Source organism: Pristiophorus japonicus, chromosome 4, assembly GCF_044704955.1.
Source record: "Pristiophorus japonicus isolate sPriJap1 chromosome 4, sPriJap1.hap1, whole genome shotgun sequence".
Taxonomy (NCBI): domain Eukaryota; kingdom Metazoa; phylum Chordata; class Chondrichthyes; family Pristiophoridae; genus Pristiophorus; species Pristiophorus japonicus.
Window position 1 is genome coordinate 263,514,986 of NC_091980.1, and position 24,059 is coordinate 263,539,044.

Below are 24,059 nucleotides of genomic sequence, written 5' to 3' on the forward strand. Positions count from 1 at the left end.
TCCTTGACTCCGGGCCATTTGGATGGGGTATTGGATTCCTGCGAGTGAGCGTGCTCAAGCAGGAGTCACTAGCTTCACGAGTGGGGCAGGGGTGGGGGAAAGAAGGTAATAGAATTGAAGGAGACTATAAATATACATTTATGTTGTGCAGTAACGGAGGAAATTGAACTTTTGGGAACAACCTAGAAAAATGACATCATTTGTGATAATCTGTGAAGAATGTTTACTTGAAGTGAAATAAATTAAAATAAAAAAAGGAAAAAATACATCAAAAAATATGAATAATATAATTAACCATTGAAGTGAGTAAATTGATGTGACTGTACTGAAGGCGGTTTCATAGTAAATGTAAGATAATGTAAGGAGTGAGTTGCAAACCTGTGTAGACGAGAAGTTCATAACATTATGAACTACAAACTTCTAATCAGTATATAACAGCTTTGTTACAGCTAGATTTCTCTTGTTTATTGTTTGTAATTTTAAAGTTTTTCTCTTTAAATTTGACTTTTGAACAATCTTTTAATTTGTAATGCTTGAGAGAGTACATAACCTTGGTGTGTGATGACCTTCAAACATAGGCAAAGAAACCTCCTGCTGATTACCAACTACCCCCCTCAGGGGCAGATTAACCATAGGATGGATGGGGCTGCAGGCCCACCAAAGAACACAGGCCCACAAAATAAATGTTGGAAAAAAATATAAGGCCTCTCAAATAGGCTGAATAGAATGGACAATAAGAGAGGAAAAACAAGACAGAGGGAAAGAGATTCATTTGTTTATACCTATATACAGAAGTACCTATATACACTAATGTACAGATTTACAGAACAGAACATGTTCTCGCCTGTTTTATTTTACATGTTATTGAGAGAAATTTGTATATATGTATAGGAATCTTGTATTGCAATGTTACCAGAACCAGAATATATAGCTACTTGAGACAGAATATATGCTTTCATTGTTGAATATACTGGCCTATGTTTTCATACTCAGAATCAGAATCATATAGGTAATGTAATGAACATGGACAAACATAACTATAGGCCCGTTTGGATCAGTTTGCCCCAGGCCCATCAGGCCTGTAATCCGGTACTGACCACCCTCCCACAGCTGACGAATCTGTACTCCTCCATGTTTAACACCACTTGGAAGAAGCACTGAGGATAGCAAGGGCACAGAATGTACTCTGGGTGGGGGACTTCAATGTCCATCACCAAGAGTAGCTTGGTTGCGCCACTACTGACCAAGCCCTGAAGGACATAGCTGCCAGACTGGGCTTGCGACAGCTGGTGAGAGAAACAACATGAGGGGAAAAACCTACTTAACGTCGTCCTCACCAATCTACCTGTCACAGATGCATCTGTCCATGACAGTATTGGTCGGAGCGAGCACCGCACAGTCCCAATGGAGACGAAGTCCCTTGTTCACACTGAGGACATGCTCCATTATGCTGTGTGGTACTACAATCGTGCTAAATGGAATAGATACAGAACAGATGTAGCAGCTGAAAACTGGGAATCCATGAGGCGCTGTGGGTCATCAGCAGCAGTAGAATTGTATTCCACCACAATCTGTAATCTTATAGCCTGGCACATCCCTACTCTACCATTACCATCAAGCCAGGAGACCACCCTGGTTCAATGAGGAGTGTACAAGAGCATGATAGGAGCACCACCAGGCATACAAGCCAACCAGCGGAAGCAGCATGCTAAAGACAGAGCTATGCAATCCCACAATCAACAGATTAGATCAAAGCTCTACAGTCAGTGGGCAGCAGGCACATGGGAGCACCATCACCTCCAAGCTCCCCTCCAAATCACACACCATCCTGACTTGGAAATATATTGCCATTCCTTCATCGTTGCTGGGTCAAAATCCTGGAACTCCCTCCCGAACAGCACTGTTGAGAGTATCATCACCACACGGACTGCAGCGGTTCAAGAAGGCAGCTCACCACCATCTTCTCGAGGGCAGTTAGGGATGGGCAGTAAATGTTGGCCTTGCCAACGATGCCCACATCCTGTGAATGAATTTTTAAAAAGCAATCACATCAAGAGTTTCAGAGGATATGATGAATTGCAAGCACAAAGATTAAGTAGAAACGCAAAGCGTTTAAACCTTGAGATGAGATTACAGCATTATAATCAATCCCAAAATGAGGTTGCAGCCTCCAAATGATTCATATAATGAGCTTACAGCCTCCAAAATAAGGTTACAGCCTTGCAGTCAATTCCATGTGTTTGTTTTATTTTATTAATATATCCTGTGGAGTTGGTGATGGGAGGTTATTTCATTTTTGTTATGTTCCACACTGTGATGGCCATCATCCAGGAAGCTCCATATAGCTGATGTGTGAGGACATCCTCACTGAAGGATTAGCAGTTCTCACAAATTCACTGCCTGTTTGTTCAATAATAATCAGCAGTTTGTCACTGAGAAGTGACACAATTGTTGTTTATTATGTGGTATTAATAGGTCACAGTCTGGAGCAATGATGACAGCTAATGATGGATAATGGGACATGGGTTTCCCCAGGCCAAGTAGTAATGGCAGCCAGTGGGAAATGTGACTGTTGCACAAGTAAGTGGGAAATGTGACTGTTGCACAAAGTAAATTTACAGGCATAAAACGGGTGCGGCAATGACAAATTTAGCAGTGAAATGGCCCACGCTCCATACATGTGGATTTGTGCCATTACTAAATAAATCTCAGCTTTTTGTTTTAGTCAGTCCTGGCAGCCGCCTGAACTGAGCACAGGCCTCATTTCAATATTGAAATGAGGGTTCTACACCCCTTTCAGGGCCCGTTTGCTAAAACAGTGATTCTCCTACTGAGCAGTCCTTAAAGGACCCACTGGATGACATGAAAGAAAGAGTCAGGTAAGTTTTTTGCGCTTACCTCAAAGTGGAACCAGGAGTAGCAGATACTCGTGCTGCCTCCAAATCAATACTGCCGGCCCACGATCACCCCCACTTACAACAGCATCTCCTCACTGTGACCAGCACCTCAGCCAGCCAAAATTCATCAGGCTCCGACCGGTGAGCTACATCACAGTGCTTGATCACCTGTAGTTTGCCGATCTGAAGATAATGTGGTGCAAGGACCAATTTAGGAGGGTTCTTGGGCCTGCTAGTCTTCTGGTGGCCAGTTGTAGCACGCTGTCCAATTTATGCCTAGAAATAAGAAACAAATTTAGTTCCCAGTGTCCCCATGGTTTATAATGTTGATTCGCAGAGTTCTCTGAGCAACAGCTCATTGATCTAAGGGCTTATTCCTCCTGCACTTTTGTAGCATGGAGTCAGATTCACTGTTGTGCAACATATGAGGCACCAATTTCCACCTGATGTAAATGGACTCTTTATCTAATTGAATTTTGTGCTCACCAAATGTAGAATTTGCTTGCTCAAGAATAGAATACATTATTGCCCCTCATTCAAGAGAAGGTTCCACCTAAACCCCTCCGTCTTGCTACCTCACCTCCTCTCTCCCTTAAAAGCCTTCTCAAAACCTACCTTTTCAATCGTGTTTTTGCCACCAGATCTAATCTTTCTTACTACATTTCTCAATTTCTCATTATTTTCAACTTTGTGAAGTGCTTTGGGGCATTTTATTACATTAAAGATGTTATATAAGTGTAAATTGTTTTGTTGTTGTTAGTCCCCTCACAGCTGACAGAACAAAGAATCATAAAGCTATTAGCCTGGGCTGATTTCAAATCCAGCTCTCTGACAAACAAAACAAATGTTCTTGTATTTATGTTATGCGGAGAGACTAGAGAAGGTGGGATTATTCTCAGAGCAGAGAAGGTTAAAGAGAAATTAATAGAAGTGTTGAAAATGATGCGAGGTTTTAATAAAGTAGACGGGGAGAACCTGTTTCCACTGGCAGGAGCTTCGGTAACCAGAGAACACAGATTTAAGATCAATGCCAAAAAATTAAGGGGGGAAATGAGAAATGTCTTTACGCAGCGAGTGGTTAGGATCTGGAATGCACTGCCTGAAAGGGTGGTGGAAGCAGATTCATTCATAACTTTCAAAAGGGAATTGGCTATATTCTTGAAAAGGAAAAATTTGCAGAGCGATGGAGAAACAGTCGGAGAGTGGGAGTAATTGGAGCTCTTTCAAAGAGCTGGCACAGATTCGATGGCCTGAATGGCCTCCTCTGTATCATTCAATAATACAGCACCTTATCACAACCTCAGGATGTCCCAAAATATCTCACAGCCAATAAATCACTTTTGAAGTGCAGTCACTGCTAATTTGTAGGCAAACATGGCAGCCATTTTGCACATAGGAGGGTCCGACAAAGAATAAGTGTTGATTAATGACCAGATGATCAATTTTTCTTGGTGTTGTTTAAGGAGTAATGTTGGCTAGAGCACTGGGAGAACTCTCTGCTCTTCTTTGAAAAGTACCATGGGATTTTTTTACATTCACCTGAACAGTCAGACAGAGTCTCAGTTTAAGGTCTTATCTGAAAGATGATTTAAGGATGGTGTTCCAGCTCCAGTGTACCACCCAGTTTTAGTCAATGTCTTTAAATAATCGTAGTATTTTCATCCAGAAATAATTTAAAGACCGGTAAATAGGGGAGTTGGAGGGGGTGGGGGAGTTATTTTATATTGCATTAGATAAGACACATCGGGCCCGAAATTCATCGACATACCATCCGCTACCATCCGCTTACCGCCCAAAAATGCAATTTTGGTGAAAAAACACTGACATACCGCCCGGCAGAAAATTCATCAGTGACATACTGCCGGGTGGTATACACACCACCTGCCCATGCAGACCGCCGACAAAGTATCCAAAAATGCAAAATTCATGACATACCACCGACATACCGCCGGAAATGCATACCGTCCTGGAGAAGGTGCTTTTAAATGGATCTTAAGTGGGCACTATGGACACAGAGCTGACAGGTTTCATTGATATTTATAGTTCTCCATAGTTTGGTGTATTTTTAAATGTTTGTAGTATTTTCTAGTGTTAGGCAATAATATTGATCTAATAAAGGCTTATTTACTCCTTTATTAATGAACTATAATAAAAATGTTCTTAGTGTCTCTCACCCCCTAGTCTCTCTCACCTCCCCCCCCCCGCCCTCCCCCCCAGTCTCTCTCAACCCCCCAGTCTCTCTCAACCTCCCAGTCTCTCTCACCCCCCAGTCTCTCTCACCCCTCCCAGTCTCTCTCATCTCTCACCCCTCCCCCCAGTCTCTCTCACCACCCACCAGTGTCTCTCTCACCACCCCCCCAGTCTCTCTCACCAATCCCCCAGTCTCTCTCACCACCCTGTCTCTCTCACCACCCAGTCTCTCTCACCTCCCCCCCCCAGTCTCTCTCACCCCCCCAGTCTCTCTCACCCCCCCAGTCTCTCTCACCCCCCCCAAGTCTCTCTCTCCCCCCCCAGTCTCTCTCCCCCCCCCCAGTCTCTCTCTCCCCCCCCAGTCTCTCTCTCCCCCCCCAGTCTCTCTCTCCCCCCCCCAGTCTCTCTCTCCCCCCCCCAGTCTCTCTCTCCCCCCCCCCAGTCTCTCTTCCCCCCCCAGTCTCTCTCTTCCCCCACCAGTCTCTCTCTACCCCCCCCCAGTCTCTCTCACCCCAGTCTCTCTCACCCCCGTCTCTCTCACCCCCGTCTCTCTCACCCCCGTCTCTCTCACTCCCCCAGTCTCTCTCCCCCCCAGTCTGTCTCATCCCCCACAGCGATCTCTCTCTCTCTCTCCCCCCCCAGTCTCTCTCTCCCCCCCCCCAGTCTCTCTCTACCCCCCAGTCTCTCTCTACCCCCCAGTCTCTCTCACCCCAGTCTCTCTCACCCCAGTCTCTCTCCCCCCCCAGTCTCTCTCTCCCCCCCCCAGTCTCTCTCTCCCCCCCCAGTCTCTCTCCCCCCCCAGTCTCTCTCCCCCCCCCAGTCTCTCTCCCCCCCCAGTCTCTCTCTCTCTCCCCCAGTCTCTCTCTTCCCCCCCCCAGTCTCTCTCTTCCCCCCCCAGTCTCTCTCTTCCCCCCCAGTCTCTCTCTCCCTCCCCAGTCTCTCCCCCCCCAGTCTCTCTCTTCCCCCCCAGTCTCTCTCTCCCCCCCCCAGTCTCTCCCCCCCCAGTCTCTCTCTCCCCCCCCACAGTCTCTCTCTCCCCCCCCAGTCTCTCTCTCCCCCCCAGTCTCTCTCCCCCCCCCAGTCTCTCTCTTCCCCCCCCCGCAGTCTCTTTTCCCCCCCCCAGTCTCTTTCCCCCCCCCAGTCTCTCTCTCCCCCCCCAGTCTCTCTCTCCCCCCCCCAGTCTCTCTCCCCCCCCGTCTCTCTCTACCCGCCCAGTCTCTCTCGCCGCAGTCTCTCTCACCCCCCCAGTCTCTCTCACCCCTCCAGTCTCTCACCAACCCCGTCTCTCTCACCCACCAGTCTCTCTCAGCACCCCCAGTCTGTCTCATCCCCCACAGCGATCTCTTGCCCCCACAGCGATCTCTCTCTCTCCCCCCCACCCCCCACCAGTGTTCTCAGGCCGCCCCACAGTGATCGCTCGCCCCCCACAGCGCACTACCCCCCTCCCCGCAATGCTCTCAGGCCGCTCCACAGCGATCTCCCCCCCCTCGTCCTCCCACAGCGTGCTCCCCCCCACCGCCCCCCCCCCCCCCACAGTGCTCTAAGGCCGCCCCACAACGATCTCTCTCTCCCCCCGCCACAGCGCGCTCAGGCCGGCAGTCTCTGGCCTCTCGCCGGTGCCTCTTGGGGGGCGGAGTTTGAGAGCCGCGCACGTGCGTGCGCACAACTTGGGAGCCAAAGATTCCCAAGTCAGAAGGCCTCCTCTGCCGCACACCGCCGGCTGCAAACTGCTGCTACCCATTGCACTCCGCTCGGTTTACTGCCGAGAAAAGTGCGCTGAAATTCCCACCCACTCAGCTCCAGCGGTACTGGGCGGTAAATATAACCCACCACCCAGGGACCGCCGTAAAACGAGCGGACCATATGTTTCACCAATTTTGGCCCCATTGTTTATATTACACATGGTTAAATTATTGGTTTAAATGCCATAAATCCAGCCTAGAACCTTTATATTTGTACTGTACAATTCAATATGCTGTCATACAATCTCAATTACTGATTGCCTTTTAACAGTCACATTAACTTAGGGTTTTTAAATATTATAACCAGTTACACGGTAGGTTTAGTTTGAAATCACTGCAAAATGCAGAATTATTTCTGGTCCCAGAAATGAGCTATTGTGGGAGATTAAAAAATTCATATTACCCCCAGATGTGAGGTATGATTACTCCCTGCACAATGGGAATCAAAAAAACCATATTGCAAAATCAACAGGAGGGATAGAATTAAAATGTTACTGACTACTTGCCTCTTTCCAGCTTTGAAGAAAGTGACGCCAATTCTCTCCAAATAATTGGCTACTCCATATAATGGCTTCCTGTAAACATAATCTATATTGATATTTTTATTGTTAAGGAATAGGAATTTTCTAGGGCCAGTAAAGAAATGCTTCCTCACAAATAGTTTATGATTGAGAAAAATATCACAGACAATAAAATGTTGATGTAGAGAAGTGGAACAATCTAATGGCAGCACGGTTTGAAATTAGGAATAAAAGCTGTTGAAATTCCATCTTCTGAATTGTACCTAAACTCGTAATGTAATTCCAATGAGATAGCCCGAGTGGTCCAGTTATAACAAGTCACCTTAAATGATCAATTTCAAGCAAGAGTGTGCAATTGCCCAACACTGAAACAAGCAATGATATGTTTCATATCAACACTGCGGCCTCGAACGGATGCACATTTTATTTCTTGTATGAAAGAAATTCTCTTCATATCAAAAATAGTTATCAGGTAATCTGCGGTCTTTCTGTGAGAGCAATTATTTTTTAAATGGAATCGAATGAATATAATCACACAACAGCCTATTGTGTTTGCCAGCTTATTGTGTTTGTGCCTATTAATACTCTGATCAGCTTCAATTGCTTGTGACCTTTTAGCTTAGACTTTGTTAAATCACTTAAATGTTTATACACAATGTATTCAGGGCAGTTTTTTCTTTCCAAAGAATACTGCAGTCAACATCTGCAGTGAATTGTTTACACTGCTGTTTGGAAAGTCTAATTCCAATGATATAATGATCATTTATTATTTATTTTCCTATTACATACCAGGACAGAAAAATCATTTGTTAATAAATGCTTTACAGCAGATTTATATTTGGTGGAAGGGGAATTGCTGTCAGAACATCAGGAGAAGTCCCTGCTTTTCTTTGAAATAGTGCCATGGGATCTTTAATAGTAATAATATTGACAAAAAAAATGTGTTGCTTTGGCCAGTCCACTCGAACCTGTTGAAGAGCTGTTACCAGGTATTTGTTCAGTTGGATTGTTAAAGAGTTGGGCAACACTTGTCTTTGTGCTAGAATGGTTAGAGTGCTTTTTCGTAAATATTTGCACACAAATCCCCTCTTTTTATGATTTCTCATTTGCATTCAATGCTCTGCATGCGCCAAATAATAAAGCTGAATCAGGGCTTGGTTTTTAATTGGAAGAATCAGAATTGGTCTTCAAAGTGCTGATTAAAATGCGGTCCATTTTTCTATGATGACAAATTAATGTTTGCAACAAAGTGGTTCACATCTGTTTACTCAAATGCGCTGGCTTGACTAAGTTGGTGGCACTCTCACCTCTGAATCAGAATATTGTGGGGTCAATCCCCACTGCAGCACTGGAGCACAACATCTGGGCTGCTGCTTCAATACAGTGCTGGAGGAGTGCTGCATTGTCAGAGGCACTGTTTTTCAGATGTGACATTAAATTGAGGCCCTACTTCTTGTCCGTCCATGTGATGTAAAAGATCCCATGGCACTATTTCAAAGAAAAGCAGGGACTTCTCCTGATGTTCTGACAGCAATTCCCCTTCCACCAACATAATCAAAAGCAGATTATCTAGTCATTCATCCATTGTGGGACTTGGTTCACATTAGGATACAGGCAGCAGTGTTTTGGATGAGCTCAAGTTTATATAAGGTGGAAGATGGGAGGCCAGCCAGGAGAGCATTAGAATAGTCAAGTCTAGAGGTAACAAAAGCAGGGATAAGTGTTTCAACTGCAAATGAGCTGAGGCAGGAGCAGAGTCAGGTGATGTTACGGAGGTAGAAGTAGGCGGTGTTGGTGATGGAGTGGATATGTGGTTGGGGTCAAATATGACATCAAGATTGTGAACGGTCTGGTTCAGCCTCAGACAGTAGCCAGGGAGAGGGCTGGAGTTGCTGGCTGGAGAATGAAGTTTGTGGCTGGGACCGAAGACAATGGCTTCAGTCTTCCTAATATTTAGTTGGAGGAAATGTCTGCTCATCCAGTATGTCGGACAAGTAGTGTGACAAATCAAAGACTGTAGAAAAGTTGAGAGAGGTGGTGGTGAGGCAAAGCTGGGTGTCATCAGCGTACATGTGGAACCTGACGGAAAGAAATGGTCCGGCTGCCAATATATACACTTTGTTGCCAGTACTGCTTCTCTTCAATGCTGGGTAGATTTTTTTTTCATCCATTATTATCACACACTGCAGGGTTCCATTGTATAAAACTAGCTTAAAAATGTCAACTTTGACTTGCTTACATCATAAGCAAGCCAAGCTTGCTTCATTCAGTTGGATGCATTCTCATCTCTGAGTTAGAAGGGTGTGGGTTCAAGCCTCACTTCAAGATCTGAGTGTATAATCTAGACTGATATTCCAGTACATTTTCAGAAGTGCTGTCCTCTTTGGATGGGATATTAATTCAAGGCTAGTCTGGGACATCAGTGGGCGTTAAAAGACACCCTGTTACAAATTGAATTATTCACTTTCTAGGCCCAATGTTTCTGAAGTGTTTTGAGATGTTTCTGACAGGTGTGATAAGGTGCTTCGAAAATACAATTTTTTCTTTCTTTACTGTCAGTTTCATTATTTAGTTTACAAAATTTATGTTGCAAATCGTAATTGGATACATTGCTAATTGTAGATAATAGTCTCCATCTGTTATTTCACAGGATGCTGCTTCTGAAAATGAAAAAAATGGTGGATACCAGTTTTTGTGAAAATTATTTGTTTATCATTACGACTGTTTACCATAAAATGAACAATATTGTTGATGTAAGTTTTTCCATTTTGCAGATCCACCAAGTGTGGAGCCTACATTTCAGGAGATTCGGCAGGGCCAAGGCAGGAGCATCACCATGACCTGCAGAGTACTGAAAGCTTACCCAACCCGCGTGCTGACCTTTGAATGGAAGCTGGGAAATAAGATTTTACTAACGGGGCGATTTGAGTCACAGGATTATACGCAGATCCGAGTGGACAATCTTTCCAAGGACAGCTATGGAGTTTACAACTGCAGCATAATGAATGAGGCCGGCGCTGGCACATGTAGTTTCCTTGTGACAGGTACCCATTCCGAATGCCATTATATGATGTTTTTAGATTACGCACTGCATATTACTTTCCCTGTTGTTTTGATTTAGCACTGCAAAAAATCATTCACTTCCTACCTCCATCGGATTCGCCTGGCAAGAACCATTTAGTAGTGTTTTTGTTGCTGTGACCTCAGTTTTCAGTCAATGCAATTTTAGCACCACTTCTAACTGCAATTAGCATGGTTTTCTCTTTACTGCCATCATAATACATCTCATCTGCAACAGATTAAAGGTATTTTCTAGCTGTCTGAAGACTGAAGTGCAAGTCCAAAATTAAAATAAATTGGATTAATAACCATCATTAAAATCAATTAATATGAGAACCTCTTGCCTATAATAACAGATGGCGGAGAGTTAATAAGGCAGACTTTAGACTCTATGTTGAGATGACATCCATAAACCTTTATGGTTGTCATGCATTAGGATTCTTGCTCAGTGTTTTTCTTCATGGAAAGGATTTGTACATGAGTAATGTTTAAGTGTTATTTATGAAATTAAAGTGAATTTGCCCAGTCTTTCAAAAGAAAAAGCCAAAGACTGTAGGCACTGAAGATATATATTGAAGCCAGATGAGCCAGTTTGTCGAATATCATAGCTCCTACTCCATTTCAATATGGGTCAGTTATTTCATCCCAGGCCCATTAAGCCAAGATAGCCCCTGTTCATTTTGAGAAGGGACATAGCTAAGTTAGATCACAGATCAGCCATGATCTCATTGAATGTTGGAACAGGCTCAAGGGGATGAATGGCCTAAGTCTGTTCCTATGAGAACAGCAAGAGATAGTTTCTTTCGCCCCAAGTTTCCACATGATTTGCTCCTGATTTTTAGGAACAACTGGTGTAGAACGGAGTATCTTAGAAATCGGAATTCTCGTCATTTAGTTTGCTCCAGTTCTAGTCAGTTAGAACAGTTTCACTTTGGAACAGAATTTTTTTTTCAAAAGGGGGCATGTCCAGCCACTTACGCCTGATTTCAAAGTTTCGTGAGTGAAAACTTACTCCAAACTAACTTAGAATGGAGTAAGTGAAGATTTTTGTACGCTCGAAAAAACCTTGTCTACACTTTAGAAAATCAGGCGTAGGTTACAAATCAGTCGTAGAGAATGGTGGGGAGGTGGGGGGGGTTTAAAGGGAAGTTTACAAACATTAAACACTTCAGTTTTACAAATAAAGAGCCATCATCAATAATAAATGATAAATACATCAATAAATCAACCAATAAATCAATCCAAAAACATTAACAAAAAATAATTTTAAAAAAAAATCAATAAATAAAACATTTTCTACTTACCGACTGCAGCACCGGGAGCCCTCCAACAGCATGCTGGGATGCCCCCCCAGTGTGTCTCTGTCAGTGTCTCTATCTCTCTGTCTGTGTGTGTCTCTCATTCTCTGTCTGTCAGTGTCTGTGTTTCTGACAGCGAGGGGAGGGGGAGGAGGGGGTTAGAGGGAGAGAGGGGGGCAGCAGGGGGAGGGATGGCGGAGAAGGGGGAGAAGGGGATAAAGGGGAGAAGGGGAGGGGGAGAAGGGGATAAAGGGGAGAAGGGGGAGAAAGGAGATGGGGGGAAGGAGATGGGGGGGAAGGAGATTGGGGGGGCGGAAGGAGATTGGGGGGGGGAAGGAGATTCTGGGGGGGGGAAGGAGAAGGGGGAGGAAGGCTGAACAGGCCGGGCCCGAGACTTCGGGCAGGTCCCGTCCCCAGCACCAGATTTACAGGTAGGTGGCATTGGGTCGGGTCGGGGGAGCACGGGTCGGGGGGGGTGGTTGGAGGGAGGTCGGTTTGGTTCGGGTCGGGGGGAGGGAGGGAGAGGGAGGTCAGGTCGGGGGGAGGGAGGGAGAGAGGTCAGGTCAGGGGGAGGGAGGTCAGGTCGGATCCAGTCCGGGGGCAGTGGGGGGGAAGCGGGAGTCGGGTCGGGGTCGGCGTTCGGGTCCGGTCCGGAGGCGGGGGTGCGGGGGGGCGGGAGTCGGGTCGGTGTCGGGTCCGGTCCGGAGGCGGGGGCGGGGGGGGAGGGGGAGCGGGAGTCTGGTCAGGTCCGGGGGCGGGGGGGAAGTGGGAGTCAGGTCGGTGTCGGGTCCGGTCCGGGGGGAAAGCAGGAGTCAGGTCGGTGTCGGGTCCGGGGCGGGGGGGAGGGGTAGCGGGAGTCGGGAGGGAAGCGGGAGTCAGGTCAGTGTCGGGTCCGGTCCGAAGGCGGGAAGCGAGAGTTGAGTCGGGTCGGTAGGAAGCAGGAGCTGGCCGTGGGAGGAGCCTTATTCATGCAGCCCCAGTGAGGCCATTGGGCCAGGGCTCGGGGCTGCGTGCTTCGGCCCCTCCCACACAGTTTCGGGCGCCTGGAGCTACTGCACTTGCGTGCCCACTGTAGCGCGCCTGTGCAGAGGTCCTGGCACTGTTTTCAGCGCAGGGACCTGGCTCCGCCCCCTACAGCTCCTGCTGCGCTGCGCCGAGAGCCAGAGGACCTGCAGGGAGCCGGAGAATCTGGAGGGTTTTTTTAGGCGCACTTTGTGGCGCGAAAAACGGGCGTCCAGGTCGGGACTGCGCCGTTCTAGGCGCGGCTCGAAACTTGGGCCCTCAGTACCTGCACCCCAAAGTGGTAGCGCTGGGGAGAAGAGGTAGCATTTTTTTCGCGACAAGCCTACTGGCAAATCCCTGATTAGGCAAGAGCCAGAGGGGCAGCCTCCAACTGACTGCGTATGTGGAGAAAAGGGATAAAGGAGGTCTATCAAATAACTAGATACGGGAAGGAAACCTGGCGTAGCAAGGGTAAACTCATTCATTCCTAGACCAGAACCGATTAACATCAGAGGACTGACCAGGATAAGTTAGTTGAGCTTGCTAACAGAGACTGCACATACTTTATTATTTATCCTGTTCTCAAGGAAGCTTCTCTAGTTAGTTAACCAAGCTGAGATTTGATTATATCTCTCAGCAGCATGTTCAAATGCTGTCAGTAAAATAAAGCAGCTTAATGATTCCTATCTGGTCTTATCTCATTAAGCTTTTCAGTCCACCTTTGGGACGATTAATAAAGCTCAACTGAGGACACGTGTGACAGACATGATAATCAGTTCAAATTTCAAGAGAATTCTATTGTTACACCCCTGGATTAGGCTAATGTATAATTAGATATTGGACAGCATGGGCACATTCCTGAATGTGAACACTCGGACCACTTACAATAATGACCAGTAAAGGTCCACATGAAGGAGTATTTAAGGCAATTGTAACAATGATATTATATAAACCCGTCTAACCCAATCGTAATATTATGCTCTACGTCATCATAATTATCTTCTTGTTGTGGGGTGGCAGGCTTTAGAATAATTTTTATACTTGTTCTATACAACTTTTTATATAACTTTTTATATAACTTGATGCATTTTAAAAGGGAACTGCACCCAGTGGTGAAGCTATTGCATTAGCCCCCCCCCCCCCCCTTGAAACAGGTAGTGTCATCACAGAAAATCATTTTTGAAAAGAGCTTCAGATCCCCGGCTCAGTGCTCTAAAGAGAATTGTTTTTCCCTATGCACTCAGAACCCTTCGTAATTGTAAAAACCTCAAGTAAATGTACTCTTGGCCATCTGCTGTCCATTTGGTCAACCAATCTCTTCATTGTGTGAGCTTCCACCAAACCTGTAAAACATGCTAGCATGGTCTTCTGTTGGGAGGATCCAGCTGCAGTGTCCCTGGAGGTGGCCATACCATCCAGGGTAGACGTCAGAGAGCTGATGCCATGTGAGGCTTATTGCGGACTCCTCCACATTCTGGGCCATAGCATAAACATAAGAACATAAGAAATTGGAGCAGGAGTAGGCCATATGCCCCTTACGCCTGCTCCGCCATTCAATAAGATCATGGCTGACCTTCTACCTCAACTTTCCGACCCCATATCAATTGATACTGCCTTCCAATACTTCATATGGCTGTCTGTGTGAGGCCCACAGTTCTCTCCTCATGGCTTGGCTCTGGAAGTCCTTCTCTCTGTCGTCCTCAGCAGAGCTGGGGGAAGACCTCACTCTTTGCCTAGGTCTCTTCTGAGCTGTCCCTGCCACCAGTATCTGCTGGTGTTTCATCATATGCTGACCCCTCTAGCTCAATATCTAGCCCATGCAGAGTACCAATGTCCGAACTGGTGCCTGGGAGGGGTAGAGCACCTGACGGTGCATTCTCAGAGTGATTGTCCTCCTCTGAGTTCTGTTCTTCTGCAGGAGCCTCGGTGTTGAGAAGGTCCTAGAAGAAAAATAAGAGAAATAAGTTAGGATGGGAGAGATAAGCTGTACATCATTTGAAACATTGATCCTATTCTTTTCTTAGTTTTCTTATTTTTGATATCCCTTGCCCTTTTACAAGTGCATTTCTCTCTCACTATCTACAGCCTCTTTCTTTCTCTTCCTCCATCAATAGTTTTTACTGTTGGTATAGAAGCTGAAAGCTCAGCTGAAGTATTCATTTCAATTAAGCCTTTTGCTTCTATACCAGCAATGCCATTAATCCTGAACTCCCTCTCTACTCTCAAGCTGAGTCTTTCCATAACCACTCTGCCAAACTAGTTTAAGTCTGTTAGGTCTGAATAAACACTTAACATTGAAGTGGTAATAAATAGCTGTTTGTTTATTTCCTGGCCTTTAGAATATTCTGTTAAAGAATAACTAAAGTAATGCAAGAAAGACCGTAGAATCATAAGAACATAAGAAATAGGAGCAGGAGTAGGCCATACGGCCCCTTGAGCCTGCGCTGCTATTTAATACGATCATGGCTGATCCGATCATGGATTCAGGTCCACTTCCCTGCCCACTCCCCATAACCACTTATTTCCTTATTGGTTAAGAAACTGTCTATCCCTGTCTTAAATTTATTCAATGACCCAGCTTCCACAGCTCTCTGAAGCAGCGAATTCCACAGATTTACAACTCTGAGAGAAGAAATTCCTCCTCATCGCAGTTTTAAATGGGCGGCCCCTTATTCTAAGATTATGCCCTCTAGTTCTAGTCTCCCCCATCAGTGGAAGCATCCTCTCTGCATGTACCTTGTCAAGCCCCCTCATATATGTTTCATTAAGATCACCTCTCATTCTTCTGAATTCCAATGAGTAGAGGCCCAACCTACTCAACCTTTCCTCATAAGTCAACCCCCTCATTCCCGGAATCAACCTAGTGAACCTTCCCTGAACTGTCTCCAAAGCAAGTATATCCTTTCGTAAATATGGAAACCAAAACTGCACACAGTATTCCAGGTGTGGCCTCACCAATACCTTGTATAACTGTAGCTAGACTTCCCTGCTTTTATATTCCATCCCCTTTGCAATAAAGGCCAAGATACCATTGGCCTTCCTGATCACTTGCTGTACCTGCATACTAAACTTTTGTGTTTCATGCACAAGTAGCCCCAGGTCCCGCTGTACTGCAGCACTTTGAAATTTTTCTCCATTTAAATAATAACTTTCTCTTTGATTTTTTTCTGCCAAAGTGCATGACCTCACACTTTCCAATTTTATATTCCATCTGCCAAATTTTTTCCCACTCACTTAGCCTGTCTATGTCTTTTTGCAGAGTTTTTGTGTCCTCCTCACACATTGCTTTTCCTCCCATCTTTGTATCGGCAGCAAACTTGGCTACATTACTCTCAGTCCCTTTTTCCAAGTCATTAATATGGATTGTAAATAGTCGGGGTCCCACACCGATCCCTGCGGCACCCCTCTAGTTACTGATTGCCAACCCGAGAACCCATGGAATGGTTACAGCATGGAAGAAGGCCATTTGGCCCAGGCCGACTCTCTGCAAGAGCACCTCAGCTAGTCCCACTCCCCACACTTTCCCTGTAGCCCTGCCATTTTTTTTTTCTTTCAGGTACTTATCCAACTCCCTTTTAAAAGCAGTGATTGAGTCTACCTCCACCAGCCTTTCAGGCAGTGCATTCCAGATCCTAACCACTCGCTGTGTAAAAATGTTTTTCTTATGTCGCCTTTAGCCAATCCCCTTAAATCTGTGTCCTCTGGTTCTTGACCTGATACGTCCTTACTATACAGTATAAATGCACACGAGACCCATGCTTGAGAGAAGCTCAGTCTGTGACCTGTCCTTTATTCCATAGCACTCAAGTGATGGAAGTGGGTGGAGCTTGCCCTTTTATATCTGAAGGTCCAGGTTAGAAGTGTCTCCCACAAGTTCACCACTTAGTGGTCATTGTTCTCACAGTGTACAACTTAGGTCAGATTATACATGGGTTACAATGCTGGTTGAATAAATGACATCACCTCCCCCCCCAAAGTCTTATTGGGATCACAGGTTGAGTCTCTCTGGTGGTTTACGCTCTCTAGTAGAGCGCCTGAGTTGGGGCTCCGGTTGTTGGGCGCTGGCTTGAGTGTCTGCTGTTTGCGGTGGCTCAGGCCTGTCGGAGTGCCCACAGTGACTGGGCTCTCCTCCCTTTGGTTCCTGTGTTCGGTCACCTGTCAAGGAGTGAACTCTATATCGTGTTCTTCCTCTGCTGCTTCTATGGGGTTGCTGAAGCTCCTTTTTGTTTGATCCACATGTTTGCGGCAGATTTGTCCATTGGTAAGTTTAACTACCAGAATCCTATTTCCCTCTTTGGCAACCACAGTGCCTGCGAGCCATTTGGGCCCTGCAGCGTAGTTGAGGACAAAAACAGGGTCTTTTACATCAATACACCGCGCCCTCGCATTCTTGTCATGGTAGTCATATTGTGACTGGCGCCTGCTCTCGACAATTTCTTTCATGGTGGGGTGTATAAGGGATAACCGGGTTTTGAGCGTCCTTTACATGAGCAGCTCTACAGGTGGAACCCCTGTGAGTGAGTGTGGTCGGGATCTGTAGGCCAACAGGAGGCGTGATAAGCGGCATTGTAGGGAACCCCCTTGGATTCTGAGCATCCCCTGTTTGATTATCTGCACTGCTTGTTCTGCCTGGCCGTTTGAGGTCGGCTTGAACGGTGCAGTTCTGACATGATTAATTCCATTGCCTGCCATGAAGACCTAGAATTCAGTGCTTGTGAAGCACGGGCCATTGTCGATGTCCGGTAGACCATGGGCGGCGAACATTGCCCGTAGACTTTCTACCGTGGCAGAGGATGTGCTTGAATTTAAAATGACACACTCGATCCATTTAGAGTAGGTGTCTACTACAACCAAAAAATGTTTTCCCATGAAAGGACCTGCGTAGTCCACATGGATGCGTGACCAAGGCTTGGTGGGCCATGGCCAGGGGCTAAGGGGGGCTTCCCTGGGCGCATTGCCCAGCTGGGCACACGTGTTGCACCTGCGAACACAAAGTTCCAGATCTGCGTCTATCCCTGGCCACCAAACGTGTGACCTGGCAGTTGCCTTCATCGTGACAATGCCCGGGTGCTCATTGTGGAGTTCTCTGATGAACACCTCTCTGCCCATCTGGGGCACGACTACGCGGTTTCCCCACAGTAGGCAATCGGCCTGAATCGAGAGTTCGTCCCTGCGTCTGTGAAATGGTTTAAATTCCTCAGGGCATGCCCTGTACGTGGCTTCCCAGTCCCCATTCAGGACACATTTCTTGACTAGAGACAATAGCGGGTGTCTATTTGTCCAGACTTTAATCTGACGGGCTGTCACGGGTGAGCCTTCGCTTACGAAAGCTTCAACAGCCATGACCATCTCAGCAACATGCTCGGTAGCCCCCTCAGTGGTGGCTAGTGGGAGCCTGCTGAGTGCATCGGTGCAGTTTTCGGTGCCGAATTGTGTAGTCATAGGCAGCTAACGTGAGTGCCTACTTCTGTATTCGGGCCGATGCATTTGCATTTATGGCCTTGTTGTCGGCCAAAAGGGACGTTAGGGGTTTGTGATCTGTCTCCAGCTCAAATTTCCTGCCAAACAGGTACTGGTGCATTTTCTTTACCGCATATACACATGCGAGCGCCTCCTTTTCTACCATCCTGTAGCCCCTTTCTGCCTGGGACTGACTTCTGGAGGCATAAGCTACTGGCTGTAACTGACCCTTGGCATTGACATGTTGCAACACACACCCGACACCATAGGACGATGCATCGCACGTTAACACAAGTTTCTTACATGGGTCATATAGCGTTAACAGATTGTTGGAACATAACAAATTGCGTGCTCTATTAAAAGCCCTTTCCTGTCTGTCCCCCCCAGACCCATTCGCGACCTTTGCGTAGGAGCACATGTAGCAGCTCTAGCAGTGTGTTCAATTTGGGAAGAAAGTTACCAAAATAGTTCAGGAGCCCCAGGAATGAACGCAGCTCCGTCGTGTTACGGGGTCTGGGTGCTCTCTGGATTGCTTCCGTCTTGGACGCAGTAGGGCTGATCCCGTCTGCTGCTACCCTCATCCCCAGGAATTCTACCTCTGGAGCTAGGAAGACGCACTTCGCCTTTTTCAGTCGCAGCTCTACCCGGTCCAGTCTGCGTAGTACCTCCTCCAGGTTGTGGAGGTGTTCTTCAGTATCGCAACCCGTGATGAGGATGTCGTCCTGAAAAACCACCGTCCCTGGAATCGACTTAAGGAGTCTTTCCATATTTCGTTGGAAGATTGCGGCGGCCGAGCGAATCCCGAGTGGACATCTGTTGTACTCAAACAACCCCTTGTGTGTCGTGATGGTGGTCAGCTTCTTCGACTCACTCGCCAGCTCCTGGGTCATGTAAGCTGAGGTCAGGTCCAATTTTGAAAAAAGTTTGCCACCGGATAGCGTCGCAAAGAGGTTCTCTGCTCTCAGTAGCAGGTACTGGTCTTGGAATGACACCCGATTGATGGTGGCCTTGTAATCGCCGCATATCCTGACCGACCCATCCGCCTTGAGCACCGGCACAATCGGGCTCGCCCAGTCACTGAATTTGACTGGCGAGATGATGCCTTCCCTCAGCAGGCGGTCCAATTCGCATTCTATCTTTTCCCGCATCACGTACGGCACCGCTCTGGCCTTGTGGTGTACTGGCCTGGCGTCTGGGTTTATGTGAATCACTACCTTGGCCCCCATGAAAGTGGCAATGCCGGGTTGAAATAATGAGTCAAATTTGTCAAGGATCTGTGAGCATGATACTCGCTCCACAGAGGAAATTGCATTGACATCGCCCCATTTCCAGTTCATGACAGCAAGCCAACTCCTCCCCAGCAGTGCGGGACTGTCCCCAGGACAACCCAGAGTGACAACCTGTTCTCCGAATCTTTGTGGGTCACGACTACCGTGGCGCTGCCTAGCATCGGAATGATCTCCTTTGTGTATGTCCGTAGCAGTGCGTCAATCGGCGATAATTTTGGCCTCCTGGCCTTGGATGCCCACAACGTTTCGAACTGTTTGATACCCATCAGGGACTGGCTGGCCCCCGTGTCTAGCTCCATTGATAATGGGATGCCATTGAGGAACACTTTCATCATTATCAGTGGCGTCCTGGTGTATGAACTGTATACATGCTCCACATGAACTCGCTGAACTTCAGCTTCCAGCAATTTCCCCCAGAGTTCATTTCAGGTGTTGATGGCCCCATTACTGGCCGCATTGTCCCTTGCAATGGTGTGAATCGCCGTTCAGCTTGCCATTGTCTCTGTCGAACTCCCCCTCTGGGTTCGACTACATGTTGGGGCATGCCCGACTGCCCTTGTCTGCCTGGAGAACTGTATGCTGCTTTAACAATGTTGAATCTCTGTCCCAACCATTCCTTAACACAGTACCTCTCGTCTGTTCTGCTCATGGCCATGCTCGCGTGGTTTAAATCCCAGTTTCTCGTCGCCATTGATATGTCCTTTCTATACAGTATAAATGAACACGAGGCCCATGCTTGAGAGAAGGTCAGTCTGTGACCTGTCCTTTATTCCTTAGCTTGCCCTTTTGTACCTGAAGGTCCAGGTTAGGAGTGCCTCCCACAAGTTCACCACCTAGTGGTCAGTGTTCTCACAGTGTACAACTTAGGTCAGATTATACATGGGTTACAATGCTGGTTGAATACATGACATGACCCTTCTGCGAATGGGAATAATCGCTCTCTATCTACTCTATCCAAACCCAACAACTCTATCAAATCTCCTCTCAATCTTCTCTGCTCTAATGAGAACAACCCCAGCTTCTCCAGTCTATCCACATAACTGAAGCCCCTCATTCCTGGAATCATTCTTTTAAATCTTTTCTGCACCCTCTCTAAGACCTTCACATACTTCCTAAGGTGCGGTGCCCAGAATTGGACACAACACTCCAGTTGAGGCCGAAGCAGTGTTTTATGTAGGTTCATCATAATTGCACACTTTTGTACTCTATACCTCTATTCATGAAGCCCAGTATCCCGTAAGCTTTTTAAACTGCTTTCTCAATCTGCTCTTCCACCTTCAACGATTTCTGCACACATACCCCTGGTCTCTCTGTTCATGCGCACACTTTAGGATTGTACCCTTTAGTGTATATTTCCTCTGCTCATTCTTTCCACCAAAATGTATCACTTCACACTTTTCTACGTTAAATTTCATCTGCCACGAAATACATGTACACCACGTCAACCACATTGCCCTCATCAACCCTCTCTGTTACCTCATCAACAAACTTGATCAAATTGGTTATAAACACTATTTGCCTTTAAGAAATCCATGCTGGCTTTCCTTAATTAATCCACATTTGTCCAAGTGACAATTTTGTCCCTGATTGTTGTTAAACTGACCGGCCTATAGTTGCTGGGTTTATCTTCACACCCTTTTTTGAACAAGGGTGTAACATTTGCAATTCTCCATACCTCTGGCACCACATCCATTTCTCAGGAAGATTGGAAGATAATGGCCAGTACCTCCGCGATTTCTTCCTTCACTTCCCTAAGTGTCCTAAAATGCATCCCATCCGGTCCTGGTGACTTATCTACTTTAAGTACAGCCAGCCTTTCTAGTACCTCGTCTTTATCAATACTTATCCCAAATAGTATCTTCTCTACCTTCTCCTTTACTATGTCTATGGCAACATCTTTTTCCTTGTTGAAGACAGATGCAATGTACTCATACAGTACCTCAGCCATACCCTCTGCCTCCATACGTAGGTCTCTTTTTTTGGTCCCTAATCAGCCCCACCCCTCCTCTTACTATCTGTTTACTATTTATAGGCCTCAGAATGTAATTGCTGCAGTGTGCTTAGTTGTTCACTTAAGAGTACGCAAGCACCATACATGATTTCCCCCCACTCTTCTATTTACTCTTTTCAGAAGGACATCAGTGCCATTTCAGTTCAAGTGAAGGCCATCCTATCCTTAACCTACCCATTTCATGGCACAGGGTGTAATCCAGAGATTACCACCTTGAGGTCTTGTTTTTCAATCTATTTCCAACTCCGTAAACTCTCTCTGCAAAACCTCAAATGTACTTCTACCTATGATATTAGTTCCATCATGGACCACGATTTTTGTCGTGACCTTTGAGTGTTTATTTCTCTCCCCTTTCAGAAGTCCTTCCACCCATTCCATGTTGACTTTTACCCTGGCACAAGGAAGGACATATACCTTTCAGAACTCTTGGGGCTAGAAATTCCCCAGCCTGTCATTATTTGATAAATAATGTAATTTTAGTGAATAAATAAGAATAAAAATTTCGCCATTTGTTAAGGGGGTAATTTGGCCACAAAATACCCCTGTCCTTAAAAAAACGGTGTTGCACGACGATTGACGTTAAAAACGGATAAAGATCTCGCCAACTTTATCCAGAGGCCTATCAACAATAAAAATACAGGACCTGAGAGGGGGAAAACAAAAAAAAATTGCAAAAACAAAAAATCGAAAATCACAAAACATTTACAAGACCCTTAAATAAGTAATTGCTGCAAATTAATTAAAAAATAAAAAGTTAACTTACCTTTTTTGCAGGTCTTCCTACTTGCCGACGTTTCTGAGGCTGCAACGCCTGCTTTTCTCGTGCGTTTTTTTTTCCATCCCAAAAAGGGTTCGCCGAATGGCCAAACTTAGGCGGTGTGTTTTTTTTCACATTGATCCGCTTTTTGTCGATATTTTCAAAATGCCATTCTTAAGGTTTGAAGAATTTTGTGCAATTCAGTTTAAGAATAAAAAAGCACTTTTAACGCAAAAAAATCTCGTTAAAACGTACATTAGGCCGGGGAAATTCTAGCCCCTGGTCAGTGTAGCAAAAAAGACCATCTATACCCTGATAGAATCTTCCATTACTGCTAGAAATTTAAAGCCTGACTTCCTGTTTAACGCTTTTAAAACTGGGCTCTTGAATCACCTGGTGGATAAGTGCACTCAACAGTGTGATACTGGGTCATCTGATCTAAGAAGGCTTCAGGTTCAATCTGTGTTGACCTAGGAATCCAGCAGAATACCCGGAGGCCACTTTCTAGGACCTCACTGGTGTCAAGAATCAAAAAATTGGATACTATGACTTCAATACTATGCTGAGGCATCATTGTCTTTTTAATCTTCGTGCGTGGATTTTTTAGCGCAGTCAAGATCATCTACGGCCCAAGGCCCTACCCCACTGCTGGCCAAGAATGGAAAGGCACTCATTAAGGACACCAAGGCAGTCCGTGCCCACTGGAAGGAGTACTTCGAAGATCTCTTTAACCAAGACTCTGCCTTTGACACGAGTGCCCTCGACTCCATCCCGCAGCATGCTATCCGCCACCATCTCAGCAAAACCCCAGCCCTGCACGAGGTAGAAAAAGCCATCCATCAGCTCAAGAACAACAAGGCATCAGGAGCAGGTGGAATCCCCGCCGAGGCACTAAAGTATGGCGGAGAAGCACTATTGACACGAATGCATGACCTCATCTCTCTTATTTGGAAGGAGGAGAGCATGCTAGGAGATCTCAGAGATGCCGTAATCATGACCATCTTCAAAAATGGGGACTAGACCGACTGCGGCAACTACAGAGGAATCTACCTGCTGTCGGCCATTAGGAAAGTCATCGCAAGAATCCTCTTCAATCGTCTTCTCCCTGTGGCTGAAGAGCTCCTCCCAGAGTCGCAATGCGGATTCCGTCCACTAAGGGGTACAACGGACATAATCTTCACCGCGCGACGACTACAAGAGAAATGCAGGGAACAGCATAAACCCTTGCACCTGGCCTTCTTTCACCTCACAAAGGCCTTTAACACTGTCAACCATGAGGGACTATGGAGAGTCCAACTTCATTTCGGTTGCCCCACAAAGGTTTGTCACCATCCCCTGCCTGCTCCATGATGACATGCAAGCTATGATCCCGACCAACGGATCCACCACAGACCCAATCCACGTCCGGACCGGGGTCAAGCACGGCTGCGTCATCGCACCAACGCTCTACTCGATCTTCCTTGCTGTAATGCTACATCTCACTCTCGCCATCTCCCCGCTGGAGTGGAATCAATGGGAACCTGTTCAACCTACGCCGCCTCCAGGCTAGATCCAAGGTTGTTCCATCCTCTGTCATCGAACTACAGTATGCGGACGACGCTTGCATCTGCACACACTCAGAGGCCGAACTCCAAGCCATCATCAACACCTTCACCGAGGCACACGAAAGCATGGGCCTTACACTAAACACCCGTAAGACAAAGGTCCTCAACCAACCTGGCCCCGCCACACACTGACCCCGTCATCAAAATCCACGGCATGGTCTTGGACAACGGGGACCATTTTTCATACATTGGGAGCCTACTATCATAAGAACATAATAAGAACATAAG

The 24,059-nt window shown here is 46.4% G+C and overlaps 1 protein-coding gene across 1 annotated transcript in view; it reads left to right on the forward strand.

The window, feature by feature from the left end:
• Positions 1 to 24,059, forward strand: part of mdga2a (MAM domain containing glycosylphosphatidylinositol anchor 2a) — an 842,847-nt gene that overhangs the window by 425,870 nt on the left and 392,918 nt on the right. Inside the window, exon 11 of the mRNA XM_070877927.1 lies at positions 10,125 to 10,394. Within this exon, the coding sequence (XP_070734028.1) occupies positions 10,125 to 10,394 (270 nt within the window). The remainder of the gene's footprint in view (positions 1 to 10,124; positions 10,395 to 24,059) is intronic.